The following is a 24,832-nucleotide window of genomic DNA, read 5'->3' as shown; positions in this document are numbered from 1 at the left end:
TCAATTCATTTTGGAGCGAGGAAAGTAACTCATTTAGACGTACTTGACCGGTCCTCTGTGTGGAGTGTCTGTTGGAGCTTTGGGGATCTTGTTGGGGACTGGAGTGCTGCTGGTTCCTCTTGTAGGAGCAGTGGGGATGTAACCTGAAACTGATAAACATACAAGTGGGTTGTTAATTTTTGCTAGTCTTTGGTTATTAGGTATGCTCTCATGCTATGTCTAGATTATTTTGGAATAAGTATTTTATTTAACCTTGGATAACTGTGGCTAGGATAACCCTACTAGGAACATTTCAGTGTTGATTTAGGCTAAAACATGCAAACAAATTGGCAAGGTTCTCCTTAGCCAAACATCAAAATGTCAGTGCATAAAAAAGTCAGGTATGACGGTGGTCACTCACTGGTGGAGCAGGGTCGCCTGTCTGGTTCATCTGGGCAGGCGCACACGAAGCTGTTGGTCTTGGCGAAGCAGAGGTGAGTGCAGCCACCATTATTTACCCCACAGAGGTTGGTACCTAAATGAGAGAAGAAGGAACTTTAACACCTGCCACCAAACAGTCTTTAAAAGTGTTTCTTCCTCTCGTTTGTTTCATTTGGTCAGGTGATAATGAGGAGATTTGCTTCTGCAGAACTTCCTTCAATTTGAAATGTAACTCAGACTAATTACTAGAGGTTAAATTCTCTTTATACTTATATTCATTTAGAAAAGACACTCCAATAAATCCATCATGTTTACATTATGTTTAGCTAATTAACATCAGAGCAAATGGAATCTGAATTCTTTTGACCACCCCTGCAGCAAAAAGCTTAACTGTGCCAGAGGAAAGGTTACTGAACAAGCTTCCATCAAATTAACCAGCCCCTTGTAAATCCATGTGGCTCCTAATTAAAAGTGTTGGATCACTTTCACAGGGTGCCGAGGGAGACACAGAAACAGAAACAAATTTGATTAGGGTAATCTTTGTTTTGATTTCCTTTCTGATTAAAATAATGATCTGACTTGATGCTTATCATTATGGCTGTAGTCTCTGGTGCCGTTATGAAAATATCCTGTAAAGATTTAATCACGAAAAGCAGAAAATCAGATAACAACAAAAGCAGTAAGTGACAAATATTGAATTCTTTGTATCAAACAAGAATCAGTTCAGTGCAATTTCTTGTTAAAACCTCTACGCACCCACCCGCCCGCCGGCGGGCGATTGCAGATAACTGACTGTTTTTTACAGTGCGCAGTGACGTATCTCGCTTCAACTTTCATCATTACGGACATACTATACGTCGTTGGAAAGGGTAGAATCTCAGCAATTCATTCATCCAGTTGATTTTGCAGAAATCATGAGCACTAAACCATAAATCATTTATATTTACCAGCATAGTAAACGTGAGATACAAGAAACGCACGGCGACTCCCTACCTTTGACGCGGCCATAAAGCCGTAATATGTGTCCGATCCTCAATTATTTATATTCCAGTTGTCCGTAAGAATCCACTGATCAAAAGCATCAAAATGGTTTTTCATAAAATTATTCCAGGTTGTGAATATCGTCCTGTAAAGTCCATTTGTTTACCGTCTACCGACTTTGTTTGTCAAATAAAATCCAGACTTCGCCGGCCGTATGTTTATTTTCTCTAGTTCCTGTATGGTGTTGTTGGGTATGCTTGTTTTCATCACTTTGCTGGCTACAAAACAAAAGTGTCCCCATCTTTTTCCGTTCAGTTTTCACCCCAGCACAGCCCGTGAAGTACATGGAGCGCTCCTTGTTTAAAGGGCCAATCGGCTTTGTCTACTGTTATTTGCCGCCTTAGTACAGGGATAGCGTTTTGGCTATCAACATGTCAATCACTCAGGCTTCTAGCCAATTATTTTACCTTTCCAACGATGGTAGGCGTGCCCAGGTCCGTTTTGTACGAGCTGAGTAATATCGCTGCGTCTGGCAGCTAGCGGGCTAACTTTGCGCAGCAGACGCACTCGCAGCGGACATTTAAATTTTAATGGACGGCAGTTTTCACAGTTTACAATGGCGAAATCCACAAAAAACACTAAATATGTCCGAGAAGAAGACCTGGAATGGATCATGGCATCATCTGATGAAACTGTAGACAATGAGTAGGACTCTGAGAGAGAGGAGATGTTTGCTAAGGGCCTCGACGACATCTTAGATCGGTGAGTACCGTAATCATTGATGATGTTTGATTTATTTATTTAGCCATGAGTGAAATTTGAATGAAAGTTAGTGGGAAGGGGTTCTTATGCTTACAGTGAACAGTCCAGTATACATTAGCATTTCATAAATGACGCTAAATGTTTAGGGCCCCAGGGGCTAATTAGCCTAGCTAGCCTCAACTACTCAACCAAAGCTAGGTAATCCTTGTAATTCTGTTCTATGATGTAATTCTCTTTGAGCCTCTAATTCCTTTTTATTTAGATTTTTTTTTATCAAGCTTGTAAACAAATTGAATAGATCTTTTTCACTGACCGGACACTGGGAATATTCCCCCAATTCAATTATTCTGTTTATGTACGGTTACTTTCCTGATGTTTTTGTGTAATATGTAATATCATATATCTGTGTTTATTTATTTCCTATGTAAATAGCACCCTACTGAATTGCATTTATATATTTTTTCATTTTTCATTATATTTGGTAACATTTGTGCATTGCATTGTGTTTTGTAGGTCACAGTCTGAAGACAGTGACGTGGATTGGGAGCCTGAAAGTGAGACAGTCAGACGCCCAACCCCCTCTCCTGCTGAAGGCGGTCATCAGAAGTGCCAACGATCCTCCTCTGCATCCACCAGTGCTACCTCCCCCGCTGCGCACATACAGTATTAGTATATTGAAAGATAATAAAAGCCTTGTTTGAAATTCACTTCAGTATGTCATTTTTGTATAACGCTTACTATTCTGTAGTGTCTTGTCGCATGACAATATCTCAATATGGCCACCTAGAAGTGTGTGGAAACCCCTCCAACCACCCATCAAATGAATGTGTGAAAACATTATGTTTTGAATCATGGAGGAAGGCTTTATAGTCACCAAAATGCTTCAGTAATGTTTCCAGTGTCACAGAAGTGAGAAAAAGCATTTGGCACAATTTGGCCATTTGGAGACGTTTTGGAGAGGTTTGTGGACGCCAGTGACACCACAAACTAAAAACTCCATAACTCCCATAAGGTTAGGCCTAGAAGTCTGAAATTTCATCCAGGTGTAGTTGACAAGATGTAGAAGGTATGTGGTATATTGCCATATGCCTTACCTAAAGCACATCTGAGTTATTGTTATTCAAAAATGACCTATTTTTTTCGAAGAAAAAAAAATGTTTTAGACCCATGTTTGAACTGATGTCATTTAGGTTGTGTGTATGGTACATGCTGGGTAAGCACATTGTCAGAAACTAGAGGTTCTCAGCTTTCAAGTGAAGTATCATACATCCATCTGGGACTTGTAGTTGTTGTGTTATAAGCTTTTCCATTTGGGTATGCTAATTAGGCGAAAATTACCAACAAAGGTGGGTGCGAAGGGGTTAAAAGATGATTACAATAAATTTTGAACTTGATTATGTGTTGTTTTTAAGCTTAAGCGTCTTCTCTGCTTGGTTTGTTGTCTGCTTCTATATGTAGTTCACCAGACTGACTGGACCTATGTCCACCCTGTGTACACTTGCATTCATTGCCTCTTATACACATTCACACCAGCCTCTCCTGCTTCAACACTTGATCAACTGACCGATCTGTGCTCAGAAATGTTGATAAACATAGTGAGGTCTTTGTTGTCTGTCATTTCAGCTGGAGGTGTCAGACGAAAAGCCTCCTTACCCGTCTGTCTGTGAGGGGATACCACTATAATGTCCATGAGGCCCTCCACGTTGGCCAGCACAGTTTCCTTGTTACGGCCGGTGTGTTTGTCCACCCGCTGAATGGACTTAGTCTGCCAGTCCGTCCAGTAGATCCAGCGGTCTTGCTGCGAGAGTCGGGAGAAAGGGGTTAGAGGGGAGGACACCGGCTTCAACTGGGGAAACGAGGGAGAAGAAGAGAGGAGAGGGGAAAACACAGACAAGGAGAAGGGGAATGGGAGGAAGAAAGGGAAGGGAGAGAGGAGGAAGAAAAATGAGGGTCAGAGTGGAAGGGAGGTAGAAGAAATGGATAAGTCGAATGAGTTCAGCATGAGTTGGAGGACGGAGAGACGACCAGTGAGAGTCACACGGTGAACCGATGAGTGAAAGAGAGCAGGTGAGCGGAGGAGGCAGCCAGGAGGAAGGGTCAGCCCAGTAATTGAAAGCTGAGGGTGAGGAGGGGCAGGGGGTACCTGTGTGAGGGCGAACGGGTGGGACACGGGGCTGACGAGGATCTGACGCAGTTTCCCGTTCAGATCTGAGCTCTCAATTCTGTCCAAGTGGGCGTCCACCCAGAAGATCCTGCGGGACACATCACAGAGTCGTAAACAGAACTTGAACTGTAAATACACTGTACACACTTTCTTTCAAAATATCCTGTGAGGTTGGAATGCTAAATACACACAAGAAAACAAAAACAAACTAAATGGAAAGTTAGAAGGGTTAGGTCACATTGTTACCCAAGTCTTAAATTCTGTCCTTGAGCTCTCCCTGATCAGACTCACTCAGTCTTGAAGATATAATTTGACAATTTGAGTTCAATCATTAAACATTTACAAGGCCCAAAACAAGCCCCACAGGTAGCTTTTTTTCACAGACATGCTTTTCTCTCTGACCTTCGTGTATCGTAGTCTAAGGTGAGGCCGTTGGGCCAGCCCAGGTCGGTGTTGATCAGAACCTTTCGGTCCGAGCCGTCCAGGTGAGATCGCTCAATCTTTGCAATGTGACCCCAGTCGGTCCAGAACAGGAACCTGCAGAGACGAGGCTAAACTGGTGAGGAAACTTGGTATTGTACATACAAAATTGAAATAATATCTTCAATAATGTGACACCTTAGGTTAAAATCAAAGTAAACTTTTGCTTCTGCTAATTTGGGCTTTCAAACATCCTTTGAAAGGTCCAGAATAGATCAAAATTGCTTGACCAATTTTTAACAGCTTGTGAGTCACAGCAAAATTTTAACTTAAACACGAAGCCCTCATCACTCTCCTCTCTCACCCTTTGCTCGGGAACACTGCGATGGCTCGTGGTTCATCCAAACTGTTATTGACGAGGACTTTGCGACTCGTTCCATCCAGGCGGGCCACCTCAATGGTGTTGCGCCCGGTGTCCGTCCAGTACATGTTCCTGGCCACCCAGTCGACAGCCAGCCCATCTGTGGTCTTCAGGCCCTGGCTGATCACCGTCTCCATGCCACTGCCGTCCAGGTTGGCACGCCTAAAGGACAAAGTAAAGGGTGTGAATGGTATTAATCTTATATTCAGCACTTTTGTCCATTATCTATTTTGACTATAGATAATGACTGATCTTGGTTAATGCAGATTACCCATAGTTGTAAGCAATGTAATGAAAACTTTATATGATTGTTTTAGACATTCTTTGCATATTCACCTTATGACATCCAGGGTGACATCAGTGTAGTAAAGTTTTCCGTCCACGCTGTCATAATCCAGTGAGATGACGTTATGCAGCTCGGGCACAGCCACATGCACGTCGGTGTGGTCGTTGGTGTCCAGGGAGATTCTGCGAACACTGACACGGTTGGAGAAGAGCAGGTACGACTCTGGGGAGTCGTCACATGACCTGGCGTCTCCCTTGAGCAGGATGCCAGTGGGACAGGCGCAGGATGTACCGTTGGGACGAGGCAGGCACAGGTGAGTGCAGCCTCCATTCCTCCTGCCACACTTATTAAAACCTGAAGAGGCCAGAGACAGAAAGATTGATGCAAAGAGACAGAAGGTGCCCTTTAAATAAAAAGGGAAAGCAGACACTTTGCCGCACAGACATCTCTGTGTACTCAGAGATTTTTGTTGACACAGAGGTGGTCTGATGTTTCTTAGAAACGTAAATAATGATCTAACTTTGTAATGTGGATTTTGAATAATATAAATCTGTTTAGCATTTCTGAAGCATTTTGAAAGCTGTTTGATCAGCTGTGAAGCCGCAAAGGTCTACAAACTACAACTACAGAAAATGAGCAGTATAAATCAATAGAAAACACTTCACGAGACAGCAGTGTTATTAAATTATACTGTAGCAGTCAAACATCAGACAGTGATGTGCGAACAAATCGAGTCCAACAGCAAAACGTGTTTCATTCGTGCAGCAACTATAGTGTGGTATTTATGAACTGGAGAAATAGAGGAAAAATAATGTCACACGGGGCTAAAAAAGACAGTGAGGGCTGAAACAGCTTGACTTTAAGTTCCCCATGGGGGAAAAATAGCAGATCCCACACTTCCCACACAATCAATAAACATGCAGGTTTTCTATTCAAAGTAGGGGGTCCTAAAGCCAAAGCTTATAGACACAAAAGATATTATGCAACTGTTTTTACAGGCTACTAACCATGAGAAGTAAACCGATTTAAACAAGTACAATTAGTGGAGGTCTCCTTTAGTTACACTTCAACTAAGCATAAAATCTACTTGCTGTATTCAGACTCACCCAGTGGCCTCTCCCTGTCCACAGCTTGGATGTCCATTAGGCCTGGCAGGTTGGCTCGTACCGTGATGGTGTTGGTCCCAGTGTTCTTGTCAGCTCGCTGGATGCTGCGGCTCTGCCAGTCGGTCCAGTAGATGTGGGACCCCAGCAGGGTTAAACCATACGGGTGCTGGACCGGAGTCACAAGGGTGCGACGATTCTGTCCATTTAGATCGGCGCACTCGATACGCTGACGAGAGAGGACAAGGACAAGGTATAGATTATTCTCATAACTGTATCTCAAATCCACGTTGATCTACATTTCAAGTCCTGAAAAAAGTGTGCGTGTCCTCTAACAGTTCATGATTTGTGATATATTATATTTGAGCGTCATGAGTCATCACTACTAACCTCAGTATGAGCATCGGCCCACAGTAACTGTGAGCCAGCCATGTCTATGGCCAGGCCGTTGGGCCATCCCAGGTTGTTGCTGATGAGGACCACACGATCTGATCCATCCATCGATGAGCGCTCCAGCTTAGCATGCTCTCCCCAGTCCGTCCAGTATAAATAACTGGAGAGATAAAAAGAGAAACAGAAGGTTAATTGTTAAGACATGTAAATTGGTAAATAATCAGAAATCTGGATTGTGTACAATCATTACAATCAGTGAGGACAGCAAAATATGTTCCACTATGTTGAACTACATCTAGCACGAAGGATGAAATCACTCTCTGATGACAATAACAATATTTTTGAATGCTCGAAAAAGCAATCATGCCCCAGCAGCCTCACCCCATCTCGTGGTAGAGGGCGATGGCCCGAGGGCTGTCCAGGTTTTGCCAGACGAGGACTTTCCTCATGGAGCCGTCCAGGTTGGCAACCTCAATGCGGTTGGTCCCGGTGTCTGTCCAGTAGATCTTCCTGCCAACGGCATCCACCGCCAGGCCATCAGTTGTCATCAAGCCTTCAGATAGACACAGAGAACAAGTTGGAGTCAAGACACTGCGAACAAGTGGAGTTAATAAGCATCGTACATGTAAGAGATCCTCCTCACCTGTAGATATGATGTCTTCATGTGCTTTTCCGTCGATGTTGGCTCTGCTGATTTTCTTCAGCGTGCTGTCAGACCAATAGACTTTTCCTGCAGGAGGCGCCACATACAAGAGTAAGGACTTCTACATCTTAAACACACAAAAAAACAAAGACATTTTGAGCAGACATACCTTCTTTGGGGTCGACCCCGATGGCAATGGTGTTTTTCATTGAGCTATTGACGGCCAGAACGACATCAGCAAAATAGGGGATATCCAAAGAAACCATCCTGATGTCTGTCCTCCGTGCAAAGACCAGGAAGCTGCTCATCCCTGCACACACACATCAGAGCAACATCCAGTCAGAGAACAGAGGGAGCCAACATGCTTGTTTGTCTCTTGTCTCTGCTGTCCAGTTTTAAAAGCTTAGGAAAGATACTTTTCAAGGAATTTGTCACTAGTTTTGTTTTATTTGTTACAGCTAAAAGTAGAAGTTACAGTCGACTTGGGATCAAAGCTCTTGTGTTTTTAATCAATGACTTTGAATTTTGGTTAATCAGTTCCAATTCTAAATTTCATTATGCATCAAGATCTACTCTTAATATGATTTATCTTCAGCGGACATTTAAAAAACATGGAAACTCCTGTGTGATGCTCATTCCGTTCTAATTTTTTGGGACAAGTTTTTCTGAAATGTAAAGAGAAGTTGTTATTTACCAGGCGTGCAGGTCTTTCCATCAGTCTGCAGGTTGATCCCGGTGGGACAGGCACAGCTGGAGGCTTTGGGAGCAGGAGCCAGGAGACACAGGTGGCTGCAGCCTCCATTATTCATCAAACACGGGTTATGCACTGCAGACAGAAACACACAAACAGACTCAACTCACACACCCTCCTGACTTTCTAGGTCAGCTCAGAGGCAGGGAGAGAATAAAAGAAATTGGGGCAAACAAAACAGACACACCACTTGCAGATACAGTGTGTGGAACCCGTCAGGAAACACAGGAGAGCCCCACATAACAGCAAGATCAGTGAGGTTTCACTTTGGTATGAGCCCCCCGAGGCTCTCTGCCCCCTCAGCCAGTGGTCTGGGTTCAGTTTACCTGTAATCCTCACAGTGTCAGCAGAGACACGGGATCCGAGCTCTGAGAGATGCAGTGACAGGAGGAGATTCTTTCCTCAGTCACAAGAGACTACACAAATCCAACAGGACAAGTTCTAAGTGTAGCTCATAAGTATAAGAACAGCGGCATATTTTTCTTCTTAAACTGCTTCATATCTTTGTATTGCAGCACATTGGATTTGAATAGGAGCTTTCAGTATGAGTGAAGTGAACTGTGTTTTAGAAGACGTTTCCATCCATTCTAGTCTAGTATTCCTGAATTCTGCAATGGTGAAAATACAACAGTTGAGTTTGTTACCCTGTTGTGGGACTAATAAAGGATTGTTTTAATTTTATTTTGTCTTAATAAAGTCCTGCAATGTTTTTCTGTAATCTTAACTCCAGGCCTATATTGGTGATTTAAACATGACATGTTTTTACTATCCATGATCACATACATAGTTCCACATGGGGGAAAAAAAAAAAAAAACCTGAGGAGGTTCTGATGTCTGACCCCTGCATGCACTTTGGCTGCTTTAGCAACGAGAGGCTGTTCCATAGCAAATTACAGTGATTATCGACTAAAAATGGCTAGAGTTCCTACAATGTTCTGATGCATGCAGACATCTGCAAATTGCAGCTGAACGTCTGAACTTAAGCTTCACAGTCATTGATTCATTCATTTCAGATCCAATATGTTGCAGCACGGAAACAAGCAATAAACAATGACTTGCTGTCCTACTACTTGTTTACTGCAACCCACATGTGAGTTCCAGATGTGATCTAGTAGGTGGATACACACTGACCCGTCTCACGTAGTCGGTGGAACATGTGAATGTCCATGAGATTCTCCAGGTTTTCAGCCAGTGTTTGTCGGCCCAGGCCGGTGAGCTTGTCAGCACTCTGGATGCTCTTTGACTGCCAGTCTGTCCAGTACAGCTTGTCCTCGTGTACGGTCAAGCCAAAGGGGTGAGGTAGCTGGCTGCCAATTAAAACCTGTGTGCAAAAACAGTAGAGATCAGGTGAGATCTGTACACATTCCTTAACATCTGTTTATATTGTTGATTCCAAATTAAGTTTAAATCGAGAAAAACTAGGAATCTCAACCAAGTGATGCTAACAAACTACAATTTTTCTGATGTTTAAGTTTAAAGAAATCAGCATTAAAACTGTATGGGGGATTAAAGTGCAGGTACATCATAAAAATAGCCATTACAGTACCTGTCGGTCAGAACCATCAAAGTTGCCAAATTCAATGGTCTTCATGCCAGCATCGGCCCAGTAAAGGCGTTTGGTCTCGTAGTCAATGGCGAGCCCATTTGGCCACGTCAGATTGGATGAGATGATGACAATACGACTGGAGGCGTCCATTCCTGCTCGCTCAATCTTTGGGTTGGCACCCCAGTCGGTCCAGTACATGAAACTACAGTCAAGAATATACAATGAATGAGAAATAATGTATAAATGAGTGCCATGTGAAGTCGAGGGTTCATAAGTTACATTTTAAACATTCTCAATTATCTCACCCTCCGATCGGGTCAACAACAATGTCCCTGGGCCGGTCCAGGTTCTCCCATATTAGGACAGTCCTCATGCTGCCATCTGCATTAGAAACTTCGATACGATCCGTACCTAGAGAACCCAAGACACATAATGAGATCAAAGTACTCACACTGCCATGCAGGAGATTGTAGATACAATATCAGAAATATGATTTTATATGGCAATATGTGAAGTGAAACTGTCTACCAGCATCGGTCCAGTAGAGCTTGCTGGTCACCCAGTCAATCGCCAAACCTGCTGGGCTTTCCAAACTGGTGTCCACCACCACCTAGGAAGAACGGCGACAACACAGATCTGAATTCTCTCATTATGATTTCCATGCAGCCCCAAGTTACATAAGGAAACTTTCAGCTCTTAGAAAGGCTTAGATTCATAGTTACAAATACAGACAGATAATATTTGGTGTTATTCATAAAGCAGAGACAAAGACAATAACATCTGCTGGATTTTGTGTTTTTTTCTGTGTGCACTGTGGAAAACAAAGTGAACTGAACCTGACACAGACCAACTCAACTCAACTAGTGACTGTTGCACTTTCACATCAACCCCACTAAGTGGCAGTATTGCATAAATCATGCTGTCATCTGCTGCTGCTCCTCTCTGTTCAGAGTAAGACAGATGAGAAATGATGGGCTTTAAGTGTTGAATTCAGTCATATAGAAGGTGTCACTGACCTCCTGCTTGGCGCCGCTCCACAGCGCTCTGTTGATGGAGTCGGTGGTGACATCTGTCCAGTAGATGTAGCCGTCTTTGGCATCCCAGTCCAGCGCCACGGCATTGCGCACGTCAGCCAGAGGGATGACATCATCGGACATGTCCTCTGTGTCGAAGCTGACTCGTCGGATGTCCGTCCTTCGGGCAAAAAGCAGGAACTTGTCAAGACCTGATTAAAGACCAAAGGTCTTCTGTCAGTCTTCTAGGTTTAACAGTGGGTCAACAGTGAACACAACAAAACAGCACTAACACACAGACAACTAGCAGACCTTAACGGAAAAAACTGATTAATGTCATAAATCCTAACCTTTCATCCAGCATAATAATCTAGAATGACAGTAACACAATGTAGATGCTTTTATAATTGCAGAGTGTGCAAGGGTTGTATCATTTTAAGTGGTGTCGACTTGTGAAGGATTCATTAAAAACAACTAATCCACTTTAGTTCAGTACTTCTTTAGCTGTACTGAACTGTAACATGCAATTTAACTGGTTTCAAGTTTCCTTTGGATGAAATCTCACTTGAGTGGGCGTCTTTTAATCCTGTGCATGCACATTTTTACTCTAAAATTTAGTTTCTTCTGACAACAATGTGTGGGTTGCATTTGGTTTCTAAACACCGACTGTTAAATCAGTTAAATCTGGCATACACATTGAACTACTGCTGAGCATTTTCTTTTTAACTCTTACAAATTAACTAATAACTAAGATTGAGAAGTTTAAAAAAAATATTTTGTTGATAATTTATTCCAGTTCATTCAAAGAATACATTCAACCGCCAAGACACCAACAGGGTTGCGTGTGTCTGTTGTAAACCCTAAAAACCACTTGTTGCATCTTAATGCCTTCAACAACTGTCAGGCGGTAACTGGTCAAAATTTCTGTTTTCAGATCAATAAATATGTAACATCCACTCATGTATGACATATATTAAAGGTGCAAGTTTTGAGAGACTCACCGTCAGCACAGTTGAAGTGGTCCACCTTCTTGAAGCCGGTGGGACAGGCACAGGTGAACGTCTTGTTGCTGGGAAGACACAGGTGGCTGCAGCCTCCGTTGTTGGTGCCACAGCGGTTCCTGCCACCTACAGGAGACACAGAGAATAACAGCTCAGTATGTGGCGATTTATGTTTGAAACATTTTGAAATCTAAGGATGCAGTAATTATTACGACATGGTGAAACCCAATTTCCATACATGGTCTGTATTTTATATTGCAAGGTATTTAGTGGATGATAAGATTTGTAAAACTTCTTTTAAACTGAATTAAGTGGTATTTTGTGAGGACATGCTTGAAGGACATGCTTAAGAAAATGCTTGATTGCTTTCTGTAGTGACTTGTTTGTCATTGGACAATGTGTAGTTTCTACACAATCTCTGTTAGTGTATAAACTAAACAAACAACCAACTGAGGTATGTGCATGTTACATGTTACAACATGTTAACAAGTAAGCTTCAGAGATGGACCAGCTAGCTGTTTCCTCTGCTTCTAGCATTTTAATAAAAAGGCGGCCACTGTTGGTAGCTTTTAGGTTTATTATCCAGGACCTACAGAGCTCATTATACACAGATTGTCAAGGCTTTATTATTGCATCAGTGGTAAGAGATCAAGTGGGCATATGGCATGTTATATGTCAGAAAACCCCAACATAGAAATAAATCTGAGCAGCTTCAGGTGATTCCTCAGGTATTTCCGAACAGATCTTAAAATGTGTATGTATAATGTAGTTTGGCTTAACTTGTTTTTTGAAGCATCGAACTTGCATATGTCCCAAAACACTGAACAGTCCCTGTTACTATGAAGCAGCAGATTTCTTATTAGAAATAAGATTTTCTATGAACTACACATGGACTGCAGAGCTGTACTCTTTTGTTCTTCAAAATGTCACAGTGTGAGTTTAACTGTGTTCCACTCAGACATGAACTCACACGTCTCAATAAATCTCAATCAAAACAAAAAGAGGCAGCGCCTGACCTCCATCTGCCGACACAGAGGCAGCTCAGAGTTTGTATTAGTACTGGAGTGTTACAATCTTTATCAGCATGATAACCAAAGCTTTCGCCTGGCCAGAAGTCAAGTTCAACAACGTTTGTTAGCAAAGAACACAACTCTTCGCCGTCATGCTGATAAAACACCTCAGCTGGTCAGTTCACCACAGGGTCTAACACTAGAGCAACAAATCATTCTATCATCTCTGGGTTTGCCACCGTGTGGGAAAAGTCTTCACTTCTGTGTGCACTAGGGGTTCCTGGTTTTCATGTCTGTCCTTGACTCATCTTTCACCCACAATCCAATTTGAGTGTGTTTGATGTTTTGTTGTTATACTACAGGCAGGAAAGGAAAATGCTGTGCAGCTCCAGGCTACAAATTTAGATGTTTTTGAAAATGGGTCCATTGTTCTCACCCAGAATTGACTTTTAATAAAATCACCCAATCACAGACAGATTTGACGGGATGTGGGCTCAACAAATGACCATATAAGGAGTCTCAAAACCTCATGGATGACAAGCACCACTTGTCCTCTTTTCTTATGTACAATAAAATATGTCTTCCCTGCCCTTTGTCCATTTACTGCACAGTTGGACGTTCTTCCCGCTGTTTGTCACAAGATTTATGGAATTCTTTTTTGTTTGTCCTGATTCAAGTCCCTGTTTTTTTGCTTTTCTGTCTTTTGACAACAATGACAGAAACCATTATGTTCAAAACAACACAGCCTTTGATAAAACTTATTAAAAGAAGAAAACAACATGTTCTGTGGTGAAACAGCCTTCAAAAACCTTACAATCCCACGTTCAGTTAGCTCCCATCTGTCTCTCCATTCTCCTACAGGGGGTACTGACTGCTCACACTCAACATATGTACTACTAATTAACTTTGAGCGTAAAATTTAGCACATCTGTGTACCGACCTGCAGGCTGCCTCTGGGGGTGCAGGGTGTGGATGTCCATGGGGAAGTGCAGCTTGTTGCGGATAATCTCCTGGTTCTTGCCGGTGAATTTATTAGCACTGTTGATGCTCTTGGTGTGCCAGTCGGTCCAGTAGAGGCTGTCCTCAAAAACTGTGATGGCAAATGGGTGTGGCAGGCCTACAGGAAGAGAGAGTCAGAGATTTCAGAGGAAATGCTTGATGAAGTGTCTATTAAAAGCAGCAACGAGAAGTTTTCAAGAAAGAATGAGCTGTTTTCTCAAAGGGAGTAATCTTCAAAGTAAACAAACACAGGCGTTAAGTTTGGCACCTTTATAATGAGCAAATAATGATGATTCTGTGGAGTTCGTGTGGACATTTAAATTCAAGATGGAAAGATCCAAAGCTACATTTGGCTTGTTCGTTCCACCAGAGCTCTCTAAACATCCTCCAATTCAGTGCTGTGGGCTTGGCTGATGTCATATCGTCCACATTTAGAGCTGCTTTCAATTACTCCGCCTCTCTTTGGCCTGTAGCTGGTTAAGCTGAGGCTGGAGCAGCCAAAAGCAGAGACTGTTCCTTAAATAACGTTACTTTTTTTTGTCCAGTATCTGAAAGCAAGATCAAGAACAGACCTCAAAGCAGGTCAGACTGATGATGGACAGGTTTTTGGTCAGTTCTTATCCTGGTCAACAAAACATGTTGTAGATTTGAATACATTGGTGGGAGTTTTTAAAGTGAAGAACAGCAACATTTCTAGAATTGTCCTACCGCTTATGTGTGTTGACAGTTTGTGTTCTCCAATCCAAAAATAATCTCAGAAGTTCAGTTTTAATTAGATAATTAGTAGTGTCTGTTTATTTTTTCTAACTAGTAAATTACTTTGGTATTTTTTTAGTGGCCCTGTTATCTCAAAGCATTTCTTTAAACATCCTAACAGAATGTCTCTCAAATATTTGAGACTAAATGAGCAATAATTTGAAAAGTTAGAAAAGTATACCTTGATCTGTCATTACCTCCCAACTTCAAACCGGTGAGAAGACACACGAAGGAAACACAAACGCATCAATCTTTAATTTGTTGTTCTGTCTGGCAGGTAATAATGTCCTGATGTAAAAGCCTGTCTACTGTAGGAAGAAGCATGATTGCAAAAATAAGTGTAATTGCCTTTAAAATGTCAGACACATTAGACATTTGCATCAAGGCTTTGAGCCTATCACTACTTTCGTCTTTGTTCCTTGTCAGTTTTAGTGTTCACGGCCCATTATCAGTGGAACCCTGGCCTCGGTACTAACATGTCCAACAGGGAACTCCTCACAGTTTTGTCTCCATTGGTAACATCTGTTCAGGGTGACTCCTCCACACTCAGCCAAATTAACGTTCCCTTTCTCTCTCCAGCTTAATCCTCCTTTGCTGAAGGAGCTGCACAACCAGCGAGATGAGAGGGCCAAATGGATGGAAAAAGTGATTCCTGCTGCTCCACAGAGCCGTGGCAGTGGTGGTGCGGCGAGCGTGCTGGCGCAGGGCTTTTAAAAACAGCGCTTCTCGTTTAATGACAGTGTTTTACAGCACGGCATAAATGTCAAGTGGTAAATGGCTAAAAGTAGAGAGAGACCAGAATGATAATGAACCATGAGCATCAGAGTAAGCTTCAGTGTAAGCTCAATGAGACAACATTTTGAGCATTTTAATCAATTTCTATGTTTTATGAGCAACAAACTACTTAATTAAGGCCCATGTGGTCCGGCAGAAAGTAAGGTCAGATTAAACAAAGGCTGTGTGTTTCCTAAAACCCCATGTCTTTTTTAAATTAGAAGCGGTTTATTTCTTATTGGAGTTTTATCAGTACCAGCACATGTTGGTTGATAGGTAATTAGAAACTGCAGTACAGAAATACCAAAAACATGTAGACAGTTTGACCACTAGAGAGCACTGACAAGCACTGTTTGCAATATCTTAATCTGTAATAGCTCTGATCCCATCTCTTGAATGTGGACACCATTGACTTTTCCCCCGTAATGTTTAGAGATGTGGATGTCTGATTTGACTTTACAGTCTGACAAGTTTTGGAGGAGATGGGAAACACTATACAAACTGGCTGATGGTTTTGTTTTGTTAGTATTTTCATTACAAGTTATCTCTGCTTTCAGAGCACTGAGCATGCATGACAGATGAGAGTCAGGGAGACAGAACAATGACTTGCACCTACACTGATAACCTGCAAGTTTAAAGGTTAATTTCAATATAAGCTTCATGCCATAGACATGATATTGTCACAGATTTAGGTATATGAGATTAACTTTCATTACTTTGAATGTGTGACCAGATGACTTACATTGCCCTCATCCTCAGACAAGATCCAGGTGTGTGTGAGGTTATACTGGCTGCATATATGTGTGTTTTCTGATCTTATCCTAACATGAGGGAGACAACAGTGCACCCTCTTCCAACCTCTGAGTCATCGCCAGCTATGAGGCGCCTGGTTTTGATACGGTCACCTTCTCCCCTGTCGTCTGTGCGCCCACAGCCCACCCCTCCTGCCCACTTTTTTTTCCGGGACAGCTGGAGGAGCAGCTGCAGGCAGACAGGGCATCAAACGTCCCACCCAGCCTCCTCAGTAATGTCCCCTTTAATCTACATGTGGCACCTCCCGGTCCTTTCACGCCTCGTCTGAATCTGTCACACTTTCTATTGGCGGTCATCGGCAACACAACGAATAGCAGCGTCTCAAAGATGAGAAACATCCCAAATTCTTGGGTGGGGGTGGCATTTTAAATTTGTAACAAAAAAATATAAATGGTTAAGTATTTGAGAAAGTACCAAGGAATTATTCATATTAAAAACACACAAAATGTGCACTCAAAGTTGACATAAAACTTGTGTTAATAAACCATTCAATAAATAATTAACTAACCTCTAGTTTCTTAAATGGGTGCCTTTTGGAAGGGCCAAGCACACTGCAAGATTTATAATGTCAATCTTAGAATTACAGTGCATTTTAAAATAACTTTTCATCATATCATAAATAAATTAAAAAAAAAAAAAAAAATCTGCACAATTTTGTTTGTTGTTGCCTTTGTAATATAGATACTCATCATTTGCCAGTTTATTATGGCATTGCCTGTTCCAAACATCAGAGCATCTGCTGGTGGTTGAGTTCAAAATTTGTGGATAAATCTGAACTTAAAGCATCTGTACTCTAAATACGTGGCATTTTGGGGGTTGGGTGGCCTGGTATGCCATGACCAAACATTTCCTTTGAAAGAATTTTGGGATCCACTAAATCAATTTTCAAGCAACTGTATGTAGAATTAAAAAAAAAAAAAAGTTCTGACTTGGTGAATCCTGGTGGTAGTATCAGAAAGGACTGTGTAAGACAATCCATATGTTGTGGAAATCTGAGATGGATGGTTTCCTCCTGCACCGTCATTAATCAGAATGTATTGCTAAAATTCCAGCGGGTGGCTGTGGGTGTTGAAATGATATTTAGTGCATTCACGCTCTCTAGAGGAAGAACCTGTTTCACTGTTGCCTTTAGTTTTCCTCTAGCATCACCCTCTTTGCATCATAGTGAAACTTAAGCCATTATGTCATGACCTGGGAGCTGGGCTGTTGTCCACAGGGGGGCATTGTTTCATTGGTTCATCCTCATTGATTCCCATAGAACTGATTGTCCAGTGCATCGTCATGCAGCAGAAAGATTACTGCAGCACACAACTTTTGTCCTCTGGCAGATGCACTCTATGATCATATCCATGCACACAAAGAGAAACACACACATGCATTCAGTGGAACAGACACAGCCCCTTCTCTTCCTGTCCCCCACCTCAAGCTGCACAGGTGTGCAGACTGGATAGTGGTGTTATCCGTAACACCTGTCCGCTGTCCGGCTCCAGTGAAAGAGGAGCTGGCACACATCCAACACACGCACTCGCACACACACGCACAAAGGAAACTATAGGTGTACGGAGATAGACACTCGTTAACATTCCTGGTCACAGCAGCTCAGAATGTAACTATGAACACACTCACACACACAGAGGCACGCACACACACACACGTCCCATTTGTCCTGTGTGTTGTCTGAGCAAACAGAGGCTGTGGAGGAAGGACAGGGCCAATTACAGCCTTTTATCCTGAGAGCACACATCATTAAGGAGAGCTCACAGGGCTGATGGCACACGCACAGACACGCACACACCCTCATCAAACATTTCCCTTGTCCCTCTCCCTTTTCACACTCTTAAACACTCTTCTTGGCCACCGATGTGCTTCTACACTCTTTTTTTCACTTCATCAGAAAAAAAAAAAAAAAACGTCCCAAATTGGGAGCTAGACTGTCAGCTGGAACTCGCGCTCACACTGAAAAATTGTACTACCCTAAAATTCACATGCCCATCTGTGGCCACTGCAAACTGATTTCTTCCCCTTGAAAACACCCGTTTAACTTAAAGAATGTGTGGCTGTTTCACAGTTTTGCATTAATTTCATAAAGTTGAAACAACTGACTGCCAACCTGCCTTGACAAAGTGTTTTTTTTTTTTTTTTATCCCGGTTCAGCCTCTGATTCTCGCAAGCCAGCATGACAACCTGTTCTGTTGCCATTATGTTGCTTTCATTGCCCAGCCCCAGTATGACTGCTGAAATAAATCGTCACACCACCAACCTACAGTAACCAGTGCGTCCTGTTTGCTGCTGGTTTGCTGACTGAGAAACATGAAGAGGACAAATGCAGCAGGAAACAACATTAACTACCAGACAAAACCTGAGAAACAGATCTTGAGGTCTCAGAAGCAGCCTAGAGTGTGCGTTTGTGAGTGATCAGTACCCTGCCTGCTAACATCTGTCACTGCCGGATCCCCACTTTTAGTGAACACACACAATATCAGACATCTGTGTAGGAACAAACAGCTCTATGTTGTCATTTATGGCCTGCTGTCTGTGTGTGTGTGTGTATTTCACTGGGAGGCACATGTGTATGCTCTTTCATGGAAATATGGCATTGATTAACTCCACGTGGTTTAATGAAGCACTGTCAGCGTGCTACATCTTATATCAATCCCCTTGTGTGTGTGTGGGGGGTAATTAATGAGAATCTGAACTCTGTCCAGACCTCTGTGCACCACATCTCTCCTGCTCACTCATGGCTTTCGATGAAAAAATGTCAGTAACGCAAAAGCTTCATGTTTCAGGTTCACAAGGTCACCCTACTTTGTCGTATTGATAATGTCTGAAAATCCTTTTTAAGATAAAAGTATGATGACCTTGTGAAATCAACTGCTCTGCAAAATAATTCAGTCGTTTTTTCTCAACATACCAGAAATGATCGGTGCTTATGTTGGCATTTATATCAATTACAAATCCTCTTATTGATTGTTGGTTCCAACAACTCAAAAGTGTATATCCCACCTTCTTTCATTTTAGATTTAGTAGTTGCAGCTTCCTCGAACCTTTATTGCTAAAATAGGTAACTGCAAAGTCCTGATGTGAAAAACTATGTCTTCATTAGAGGTGGGGTCATTGTTGGACTGATCCATCTTACCCACCCCTGGGCAGAGTAAACAGATAACACCTGGGAGTTTACCGTGGCTGATGACGGCCTTGCGGTTGCGCCCATCCAGGTCGGCCCTCTCGATGACGTGGTGCTTGGCATCCACCCAGTACATTCTGCGACCGGCGTAATCGATGGTGAGGCCGTTGGGCCAGAACAGGTGTGTGTCCGCGATGACCCGCCTGTTGGAGCCGTCCATGTTGGCATACTCGATGCGAGGTGTATTGCCCCAGTCTGTCCAGTAGATCTTACTGAGGAGGAAAGTGGGACATTCATGGTTAGTTCACTCGTTTACACGTGTTGGAGTGAAGCAGTTTGAATGGAATGAGCTGAACCTCATGGCGTCCACTAATGTCTAGAGGTAAACAGATTGTTGTCAGGATTCAAGTCACACCAGATGTCTGATATAACAAAATGCCTCTTCTGTCCTCGACATTCATGTCCTCCATCATCACTCATCTGTTGTGACCGGCCTCAGAGGAAAGAGCTTCTTTTTTTTCAAAATATTTTTCAATTATCCCATGCAAATGAGCTACCTAATAAGTTGAATGAGTTTTCCAGCTTAAAATTTCTCTAGGGCATCATCCGAAACTCTCCTCTGCCACTGCGACATATGAAACCGGGGATGAAAACACACTTAGCTACTGCCCCCTTCATGGAATACTGGTTCCACACAGATGCTCGCCTGTGGGCACTGCTGTGCTGCCAAACTTTAATCCCTGCTCTTCTGCTACACTACAACTGGGACACATCCAGAGGGGATATGTACATATGAGTGTGTGTGAATTTGAAACCATCTGTAGTGCATTATACAGTTTGTGTGTGTGCATGTGTGTATGCATTTGGACTCGTACCCCTCTATGGGGTGCAGTGCAATGGCTCGGGGCTTCTCCATGTTCTGCCACAGCAGCACCTTGCGATGCGTCCCGTCCAGGTTCGCCACCTCGATACGAGATGTCCCTGAGTCCGTCCAGTACAATTTGTCATGGATCCAGTCTATGGCCAGTCCACCTATAGAAGAGGAAAATCAGTTTAACTTTGTCTGAGGAGGAACCCCTTATGTTTCTGTTTCATGTTTTTCTGCATATGTTTGTTATTTTATTAGTGCCCTTAGAGACTTTTGTCCTTGGTTTATGTGCATTGCAAACATGACGAGAGCTGGATGGGAACACGTTTCTCTTCCTTTACACACAATAAACAGAGCACGTTAGCTACATAGCTTTAGGGAGGATGGCTAGAAACAACTTCAGAGATACATGAGATTTATATCGATTCACTTGTTACTTTTAGAAGGCGAGCAACTAAATGTATTTCCCACAATGAACTTTTACGGTTTCACTGAATTGAATTGATGGAGAAATGAAAGGTACAGAAAAACTAAGCAGCAAGAACTCAGCAGGAAAAAAAAAAAACTAAGAAAGATGGTGAAACAAAACAAAACAGTTCAGAAGAGCATAAAACTATTAGAAACAGAAGGAAAACATAAAATAAAATAGAGACTGAGTTTGAGCAGCACTGATGTCATACTGCTGAACTCAAATTAGCGATGTGATGGATGAAGTGAGTGAGCGCAGAGTATAGTTGAACAGAAAGCAGCAGAGTTGAATAAATTGGATAAAAGATAAATGAGCCTGTTGCCCTGCATTTGAACCGACGTCCTATTGGCTGCTGCTGCACCCACCTGGGCTCTCCAGACCGGTGGACACAACCTCCTCCACATTGGAGCCGTTCAGGTTGGCCTTCATGATGCGGTCCAGCGTCACATCTGACCAGAAGACTAACTCGAGGCTGTGGTGGAAGTCCAGGGCGATGGCATTTTCCAGGTTGTTGAGCAGCAGGGTGTATTCGGAGCGATGCGGTAAAACCTGACGGATGTCGATACGGTTGGCAAACAGCAGCACCGGCTCTGGACCTGAAGGAGGATTAAAGACGGACACAGGAAGGACATGATTAGAATTTAAGGGGAAAGGAAAACAATGACAGGCAAAGTAAGTTGAAAAGTTGGGCAATAACAAAAGCGCTAAGAGACAAAAAAGTTTGAGTTCGGACAGACGGTCACTTTTAATAACAGGGAGCATTAATCTCACTGGAGGTGAAGGTCTGGTTCCTGGCAGCTGCCTGACAGACAGTCCTGACCTGAGTTTAACTCTGGTCTGCAGCAGATTGATGGGCTGCTTTACCAGGCCTGCAGTCTACCTTCGCTGTGTATCTAAATCTAGTCCAGACCCTCCCAATGAGCCAACCTCATTCCGAGTCCAAGACGACCCCAGGGCAGAAGAACGGATACAGTTACTGCTGAAGCAAATATAAACACTAGGCAACCGTGTTTTTATTGGAGGTCAAACCTCGGCAACTCACTGTGGTCACGAGTCAAGGTTGAAATACAGTACAGTGGTTTTTACCTAGAGCTTTGCAGCTGCGCTTGTCAGGTCGGAGCTCATAGCCCTGAACGCACCAGCACTGGAACCCCCCCTCCGTGTTGGTACAGCCCTGGCTGCAGTAGCCTTCTTCAGCACACTCGTCCACATCTGGAACGGACCACAAAGACAGCGGACAAGAGGGGAGGGACAGAGAGAAGTTTACGTCAAACTCCTGCAGCAACAACGAATTCAAGATGTGCACAGAGGTGGCTGGAATATACTAAAAAAAAACAAAAAAACATCCACATTCAACTTCTTGATACATCCCTTAAATTTTAAATGCATTTCTTGACCTCGCAAATACATTCTTAGAATCTGAAAACAAGTATTGATTAGATTTGATTGTCTCTCTGTGACACATGGCAGAAATCCCAGATTGCGGTGCAAACCAAACCCTAATCAATAATTTTTCAGCCCAAAGCTAAACTTTCAATGAAGTTTCATGGAAATGTGTTCACACGTTTGGGAAATATCCTGCTGAAAAAGAAGACAAACAGGTGTGAAGACATAAACTCTGTGAATAGCAGCACTGAAAATCAATGCCTGGCCATATTTAGGATTTTAAAGATAGGGTCTACGATAGGGGTTATATTTTTTTTCTTTTAATACTTTAATATTCTAACTTGTTTTTCCAATATGTTGCTAACAAAACTGTTCAGCAGAGTAAATTGCTTAGTTTTGACTTAATTTTCTTCATCAGTTATGATTCCTTTGTTATCTTGGCCTGCTCAGTTTTGGCAACAAAAGGTTCAGTAACCTAATAATATGACTCCTTATCTTCACATGTTACTCATGTTACCCATGTTACCCATCTCCCTAAGACCCACTCATAGAAGTCTTGACCATTTAATTTCCCAAGTGGCAGGAATGAGTAGCATGGCAACAGATGGAGAATCACTTCATAGTAATCTCATATTTAAGAAGTCAGTGAAGCTATCACATGTTTAACACAAGGAAGCAGCTGAACAATCGTCAAACTTTATAGAGGTCATGAATATCAACACCCTCAGCCTGCTCACTCACTTTTAATGCAGACACTGATGCCAGGAAGTGATTTGTACAGACTCACATGCATGCGTGCGCGCACGCACACACACGTGCACACACACACACAATAGTACCTTGGCAGGCTTTGCCGTCGTCCATCAGTCTGTATCCAGTGTGACAGGTGCACTGGACCAGTCCTCTGACCATCTGACACTTCTGGGAGCAGCCTCCGTTATTCTGGTTACAGTTGCCCTCGCTGGAGCGCGGACCTGCACACCACACACAGAAACATTACAGCAACACAAACACAGCATGCTGATTCAGTATAAATACAGCCACACACTGTAAAAAGTATCTGACTCATCTGGTGTTGAGCCCTGAAATATTTTAGCAGGAAGGCCTGTCCGGTCCAGGCAGAGGAGAAACCTCAACAAACACATTCCAGACTGTTATCAAAATTAGTCTCAATGTTCACGATCCACACTGGGTGGTTCTAAATGATCGCAGTGACAGCCTGAACTTTCATCTAGTGCCACCATTAGGACAAACTTTTTTTATGCCTACCTACAGACAGATTGTGATGTGTTTTTTTCCTCATCTGAACCAAAAATTCTACTTTTACAGAAAAATGTTCAAATTTTAAGGCCAAAGTATATGAAATCTATGGCACAAAGTTATGAGTCCCTTTTATTTTGGACAGCATGAGCTTTCCTGTTTAATGCACAGAATTGTTACGATTGTTCTAAACCCCTGAGAGAACTTTTTGCATTGTAATAAATCCGTCAAACATGCAAAAACTCTCTGGTAAGAAAAATATTTTTGTAACAATGCAGTAATAACACTCATTACATTTGACAGTGTACAAAGATAATTATAGACTAACCCTTCCTTCAGATGCATTGTTCCTTCTACTATTGTCAAGTTGTCAAGCTTGAGATTAAACTAAAAAGGAATGCTCAAATGATGCTCTTATGTTTAATTTTCAGGTCGGTCATTGTGACATTGTTACGACAGTCTTGTCCCTTTAGAGTAAGTGCTACTTCAGATTCTGTGCACGTTTCAAGAAAAGAATAGGCTCTACTTTTCAGCCCTCGCACTGCAGCACAGGCACTGATGTATTATCAACTCACGGCAGTCATGGTGTGGGTGTTCGTCAGTCCCATCTCCGCAGTCGTTGACCTCGTTACACACCTTCCTCTGACCAATACAGCGGCCATTCCCACATTGGAACTGATCAGGAGCACATGGAGGACTCTCTGTGGGACAACATGGTGATAAATCCCATGAGACAACAAACTCTGTCAACTTAAATATTTCTGGTTGTAGTAGTCCTTTTTAGACAGTTAAAGTACGCAGCACTTCTTTGACATGTTCTGCATTTAATTCACTGGATTAGCTAAAAACATTCTTCTGTGGTTACCAAAAAAAAAAAAAAATGTTTTCATTATGTTACACTTGTAATATAATGCAATATTGATCATGTGTAGCACTGTATGTATAGTCATAGATTTATCCATATCAAAGTCCCTGACTTTACCCCTTAGAGGACCATTCAGACAACAGTTGGATCTGGTCCAACATAGAGTCTGAATCGACTGTCTCCACACTCTCCCCCTCTTACTTCAGGTCCACACACACATAGTATGAATAGCTCTTTGTCTGCCACTCTGCACTTCACTTTCAGACTGCTGTTACTCATACATGACACACCGATGTTAATTAAAGCCGTTGGATTTTTGATTTTCTATTAACTCTCTTCTATCACCTGAGTCCATCATTACGTGTAACTCCTGAGGAACAGCTTATTTTAAAGTCTCATGGAGACTCTTCTTGACTAAAATGTCAAGGTTGAACTAGACTGAAATGGTCAAATGATGCAAAAGACATTCTGATTTGATGCAAATGTGCAGCCATAAAAACGACACCATGAATTTGAATATTTCATTACCAATGATTGAAGTGCTGTAACAAGTCTGTAGAGAATGAAATCTCAGAAATAAATAGTTAAGATTGTTGCATGGACT

General features: G+C 42.4%; 1 protein-coding gene across 2 annotated transcripts in view; it reads right to left on the bottom strand.

The window, feature by feature from the left end:
• Positions 1-24,832, bottom strand: part of lrp4 (low density lipoprotein receptor-related protein 4) — a 113,885-nt gene that overhangs the window by 7,658 nt on the left and 81,395 nt on the right. Inside the window, exons 9-34 of one of the 2 annotated variants that reach the window (XM_037095884.1) lie at positions 23,939-24,064; positions 22,943-23,077; positions 21,804-21,929; positions 21,083-21,313; positions 20,256-20,412; positions 19,435-19,652; positions 13,855-14,031; positions 11,905-12,030; positions 10,907-11,115; positions 10,419-10,500; positions 10,196-10,301; positions 9,891-10,092; positions 9,476-9,665; positions 8,288-8,419; positions 7,763-7,903; positions 7,594-7,680; positions 7,332-7,503; positions 6,948-7,110; positions 6,561-6,786; positions 5,505-5,808; positions 5,112-5,330; positions 4,730-4,864; positions 4,307-4,415; positions 3,817-4,009; positions 401-514; positions 44-149 (exon numbers count right to left, since the gene is read on the bottom strand). In XM_037095884.1, the coding sequence (XP_036951779.1) occupies positions 44-149; positions 401-514; positions 3,817-4,009; positions 4,307-4,415; positions 4,730-4,864; positions 5,112-5,330; positions 5,505-5,808; positions 6,561-6,786; positions 6,948-7,110; positions 7,332-7,503; positions 7,594-7,680; positions 7,763-7,903; positions 8,288-8,419; positions 9,476-9,665; positions 9,891-10,092; positions 10,196-10,301; positions 10,419-10,500; positions 10,907-11,115; positions 11,905-12,030; positions 13,855-14,031; positions 19,435-19,652; positions 20,256-20,412; positions 21,083-21,313; positions 21,804-21,929; positions 22,943-23,077; positions 23,939-24,064 (4,186 nt within the window). The remainder of the gene's footprint in view (positions 1-43; positions 150-400; positions 515-3,816; positions 4,010-4,306; positions 4,416-4,729; positions 4,865-5,111; positions 5,331-5,504; positions 5,809-6,560; positions 6,787-6,947; positions 7,111-7,331; positions 7,504-7,593; positions 7,681-7,762; positions 7,904-8,287; positions 8,420-9,475; positions 9,666-9,890; positions 10,093-10,195; positions 10,302-10,418; positions 10,501-10,906; positions 11,116-11,904; positions 12,031-13,854; positions 14,032-19,434; positions 19,653-20,255; positions 20,413-21,082; positions 21,314-21,803; positions 21,930-22,942; positions 23,078-23,938; positions 24,065-24,832) is intronic. The other variant, XM_037095885.1, reaches the window with a different exon arrangement.

Source organism: Acanthopagrus latus, chromosome 4 (assembly GCF_904848185.1).
Source record: "Acanthopagrus latus isolate v.2019 chromosome 4, fAcaLat1.1, whole genome shotgun sequence".
Taxonomy (NCBI): domain Eukaryota; kingdom Metazoa; phylum Chordata; class Actinopteri; order Spariformes; family Sparidae; genus Acanthopagrus; species Acanthopagrus latus.
Note: the sequence above shows the minus strand (reverse complement) of the source record. Positions and strands in the feature narration are given on the sequence as shown.